Here is a 4,954-nt window from a genome sequence, read left to right on the forward strand (position 1 = left end):
GATGCTTCTTCCCTTCATGACACCACTACATAGAGCTCATATATTGCTATGTGCCAATACCAGCCCTGTATGTCAATACCAGCCTTGTATGTCAATCTCAGCCCTGTATTTGATACTAACCTCGTCTCTCCCTGCCCCCATTGTGTTCCATCTCCAGATGAAGCTCCTGCTCCTGGCTGTCTGTGCCCTCATTCCCCTGGCTCTATGTGAGGACGGAGCCCGGCTCTTGGCCTCCAAGTCGCTGCTGAACAGATACGCAGTGGAGGGCAGAGACCTGACGCTGCAGTACAACATCTACAATGTGGGCTCCAGGTGAGTCTGCTCTGCTTCCCATGCTCTGTGTGTGTGTGGATGGAGGATCTATGAGTGTTTCTGGGCTCCATGATCCGCTCTTATCCTCCTTTTCCCATCTGGGAGCTCCATACAACACACACAGCCTTGCACTTTGCTCCCTCCTGCTGCTGCTCTCACTGTGTGTTGCTCCAGCAGCTCATCTCATATCTCATCTCATCTCATCTCATCTCATCTCATCTCGTGCTGCTCTCCTTCCCACCCCCACTGGACCTTTCTTTGCTTCGTGAGCATTTTCTTTGTGCCCGGTTCCCTTTTTCTTCCAGCTTTTTGCCCTCCTCTTCCTGCCGTCTCCATGTAACACACCAACCCCCCCCCACACACACTTCACTTTCTGCCCTTTTTGTTCCACAAACCAGCTCTCCCAGCTGCTCCATCACCCGCCATCCCTCCAGTCCCTCCAGCACCGAGCTGTGATTCACTTCTCAGCCCATTTTCCCTTTTCTTGTTGCATTTAGTGCCGCTTTAGACGTGGAGCTGTCGGACGATTCCTTCCCCCCCGAGGATTTTGGCATCGTCTCTGGGATGCTCAATGTCAAGTGGGACAGAATCGCTCCGTATCCTTCCATATATTGGACTTATTTTCCTTCCCAACGCTCAGTTTTACCCCTGAAACCCCCACATTTCTCCCACCCTCCTTTAGTGTCACTGCAATGACATGGTGCCAGACCCCTCATTGAGGTGTTGGGTGCAAACCTCCCCTCTTGAGGGTGCATCAAACAAACCAAACCTGCTTGCAAACAGACCCAAATCAACATGCAATGAATATGGCTGGGGGAAATAGGGCTTGGCTGGCTCAGCTTTGAGTGGGTCCCTGTAACTACAGAGCACCTTTCACCCCGAATCCTTCTATTCCTCCCTTTGGATGCCGCTGTTTCCATTAACTCGTGGCCCTCAGAGCGAGCAACGTGTCCCACACTGTGGTTCTACGGCCTCTCAAAGCTGGATATTTCAACTTCACCTCCGCCACCATCACTTACCTGGCACAGGAGGGGGGGCAGGTCGTGGTGAGTGACTCAGCTCCCTATGGGATCCCTCCCTACATTGAACAGTGCTGCTGCCTTTCTGTGTCCTGTGATTAGGGGCTGTCCCTGCGGCCTTAATGCTTTGCTGTGAGGAGGGAAGGAGGCGGATGCTATTCTTTTCCCTTTGCCTTTTGCAGGTGGGTTTCACAAGTGCTCCTGGGCAGGGAGGAATCCTGGCTCAGCGCGAGTTCGACAGGAGGTTCTCCCCACACTTTGTGAGTATTTGGCAGCTGGGGATTGAAACTGTGCTGTGCTCAGCCCCACACACACAGTTAATGCATAGCAGTTGTCCACCCCACACACACAGTTAATTTATAACAGTTGTCCACCCCACACACACAGTTAATTTATAACAGTTGTCCACCCCACATATCCATGTCAGTTGTCCAGAAGGGCAGCAATGAACAGGAGCAATGGGTTTCATCCCAGCCACCTTCACAAAGGAGCCGTGCAGGATTCCAGCAGGAGGGATCTGCTGATAGATAGAGCTGTGTGTGATTTGCTCTCACTTGGAATGATTCCTTGCAGCTCGACTGGGCGGCCTTTGGTGTGATGACTTTGCCTTCCATCGGGATCCCGCTGCTGCTGTGGTACTCGAGCAAGAGAAAGTACGACACCCCCAAGACCAAGAAGAACTGAGGGCAGCCCCGTGGGCCCAGCACCCAGAGAACAGCACGGAGCAGCAGGTGTGTTCAGAGCAGCAGCTCCTGCACAGCTGCATCCCAGCCCTGTTAATGAGGAACTCCCGCTGGCTCTGCTGTACTTTGTCCTCGCTCTTATTGCAGCGAAGAGCTGCTGGTTTGCGGCTTTATCGTGTTGCTCTGGTCAGGGTTGAGGTGCATGGAGGTACAAAGGATTTTGTAATAAAATGCCATGAAAGAAGCTTTGACTTTCTGATAGTGGGAGGTGCCCCCAGGAGCAGCTCAGGGGGTTTGAAGGTGGCAAAGTAGATCCGTGCGTTATTCCAACAGTAAGAACAGAAGAGGGGAAACGGGAGCAGAATTGGCTTTGTGGGGTTCATTGCTCCCTGCAGGGCTGCTGCTTGGCCCAGGGTTGTTGTTCAGTGCATCACTGCTGTGAGTGAATCCCCCCATGGCTCTGGGTTGGAGGTGGGATTGTGCTGTTCCTCTGATGGAGCTGTGGTGTGATGAGGAGCATTGCAGGGGAGCAGGATGAGGTGGGGGATGAGGAGCCTTTGGAGGCATTCAGGGCATGTGGGGAAGCCTTGAATTCAGCCTGGAGTAAATGGAGGAGGCCTGGGAGTGCCCTGCAGTACAGCAGGGGGTGCTTGGAAGTGTCTGATGCAGCCTAGGGGACACCTGCAGGGTCTGGGTGTGCTCTGAGGTACCTGACACTGCACTGGGGGGGGCTGAGAAGCCTTGAAGTCACCTTGGAGCACACGGAGGAGCTTTGAGAGCCCTCCAGGATGCTGGGAAGTCACCAAACACAGACAAGCAAAGCCAGCAAACAGGGAAAGCCCAGCAGCAAAAGGAACCAGCAGAGCAGGAGGGTGCAGAGCTGAGCTGCCTTCTGGCCTCCAGAGCCCACACAGGGGAGGTGGGGATCGGTGAAACTGATGTTTTATTGTGTTTTCAAACAAAAATCATCACGCAGAGGGAAAATCACAGCCATGTCCGCTGGGGGCAGCGCTGAGAAGAGGGCAGATCTCCGCTCTAACAGCTCTTGGCATTGCACTTTTACTATGTGTGTGATGAGGGAAAAAAGGACAAATGGCCTTTTCCTTCTCCAAGAAGCAGCCGGTGGGAGCCTTAAAGCACCATCTGACATTCCCCCACTGCAGACATGGAGACAGGAACTGATTCTTGCAGTCAGTGAATGATAGAAGCAGAGCGTTGGTGCTCGGACCGAAGACGGAGCCCCCCCGAAGCAGGGAGGGGTGGTCCTATATCTGTGGGTACGAGGTGTAGCTGGTGATCCTATATCTGTGGGTATGAGGTGTAGCTGGTGATCCTATATCTGTGGGTACGAGGTGTAGCTGGTGATCCTATATCTGTGGGTACGAGGTGTAGCTGGTGAACCTATATCTGTGGGTACGAGGCGTAGCTGGCGATCCCGCAGTGGTTGGAGTGGTTCCTCGCCATGCGGATGTAACCCCCGTCACCGAAGCGTTCGCCCCAACTTTAGGATAGAAAAGAAACAGAGGTTACAAGAGTGGGAGAGGAAACCAACAGAGATCAGAAGAATGGGAGAGGAAACCAACACAAGAGATTCCTTCCTCTGCAAAGCATCAGTGTGACCAGCAGCCCGTGTTGGTGATGTCTGCGCCGCAGCCTTTAACAGGCAGCAATGAAACCATTCTGCAGTGCTTTCATCAACCTCTAAATGAACTCCACATTCATTTAGGAGAACTGGGAGGATGTGAAGTGTCCTAAAGGCATTTTAGTCCCTTCTCACTATTAGGAGGACATCGGGGTGCTCTGACATGGCTGAGAATGAACCATAGGGAACAGCACGAGGACTGAACTGACTTTGTAACACGACAGCCCCGCTGTGCTCTGCATCCTGGCTGCCCTCCCTCTGCTCGTTTGTGCACGTTTGTGTCGTGGTTGGACTTGATATTTAAGCTCGTTTCCAACTCAAGCAATGCTCTGGTTCTACGAACAACCAGCTGTTATCAGAGCAGTGGATGAGGGGGAGGTTGCCCACCAGGAACCCATCACAAACCCTCCTTCACCTGTTTTTCACCAGCCAGAAGTCCTTCTCATTGAGGGTGCCATAACCAACCACCAGCACGCCGTGGTTCACCTCCTGTGTGCACAGCGGGTCGTCGTACACTCCTGCAAAGCAGCAGAGCTCAGAGGGAGCACAGTGTCAGCCCCCCACACCCCCACAGAGCACAGTGTCAGCCCCCCCTACCCCCACAGAGCGCAGGATCAGCCCCCCACACCCCACAGAGCACAGGATCAGCCCCCCCTACCCCCTCACTCAGTGGGACCAATGCTGAGCAATGCCTCCATCTGAGCCCTAAGCCCCAATTTGCCCATTTCAGCCCAGATTTCAGTTCCATCAGCTTTACACGTAGAGATACAGAAGACAAGGATCTGCACGGCCCCATGTGAAGGGGGAAGGGACGGACCTGAACGGTACAGGAAGAAGGTGGGCTGAGCTGCATCGATGGCCACAGAGATGGGTCCGACGTTGGCAACAGCATCTTTCAGGGCAGCTTCATCCGCGTATGGCAGCTCCACATACTTGGAGCACGTGGCAGCGCGCGTGGAAACGTTATATTGGCACGTCCCGTTCTGTGGGAACAAGAGGAAGGGGTGAAACCCACCAGGAGAACTGGAGACCTTCAGGTGCTTTAAGCCTTTTACCTTCACCACCCCATTATTTGCTTTTCTTTCACAGTCATTTCTCTGTATGTGGAATTATGGAGTAGATGGATGAATCACAGAAGCACAGAACCATGGGATCGTGGCAGAGTTGGGGCAGAAGGGGCCATAAAGGTCAGAGAACAGTGGGGTCATGGAATGGTTGGGTTGGAAGGAACCTCAGGGACTAAGAACCATGGGATCACAACATGGTTGGGTTGGAAGGGACCTCAAGGACTAAGAACC

General features: G+C 53.4%; 2 protein-coding genes across 3 annotated transcripts in view; one reads left to right on the plus strand and one right to left on the minus strand.

Moving 5' to 3' along the window:
* SSR2 (signal sequence receptor subunit 2) overlaps positions 1-2,258 on the plus strand; it is a 3,444-nt gene extending 1,186 nt beyond the window's left edge. For both annotated transcript variants that reach the window (XM_015884645.1, XM_015884646.1), the window contains exons 2-6: positions 158-312; positions 810-908; positions 1,250-1,358; positions 1,514-1,591; positions 1,905-2,258. In XM_015884645.1, coding sequence (XP_015740131.1) covers positions 158-312; positions 810-908; positions 1,250-1,358; positions 1,514-1,591; positions 1,905-2,015 — 552 coding nt within the window. In that variant the 3' untranslated portion in view covers positions 2,016-2,258. The remainder of the gene's footprint in view (positions 1-157; positions 313-809; positions 909-1,249; positions 1,359-1,513; positions 1,592-1,904) is intronic.
* Positions 2,259-2,940: 682 nt separating this feature from the next.
* CTSS (cathepsin S) overlaps positions 2,941-4,954 on the minus strand; it is a 4,423-nt gene continuing 2,409 nt past the window's right edge. Inside the window, exons 4-6 of the mRNA XM_032449164.1 lie at positions 4,474-4,751; positions 4,072-4,174; positions 2,941-3,515 (exon numbers count right to left, since the gene is read on the minus strand). Coding sequence (XP_032305055.1) covers positions 3,416-3,515; positions 4,072-4,174; positions 4,474-4,751 — 481 coding nt within the window. The 3' untranslated portion in view covers positions 2,941-3,415. The remainder of the gene's footprint in view (positions 3,516-4,071; positions 4,175-4,473; positions 4,752-4,954) is intronic.

Source organism: Coturnix japonica, chromosome 25 (genome assembly GCF_001577835.2).
Source record: "Coturnix japonica isolate 7356 chromosome 25, Coturnix japonica 2.1, whole genome shotgun sequence".
NCBI classification, from domain to species: Eukaryota; Metazoa; Chordata; class Aves; order Galliformes; family Phasianidae; genus Coturnix; species Coturnix japonica.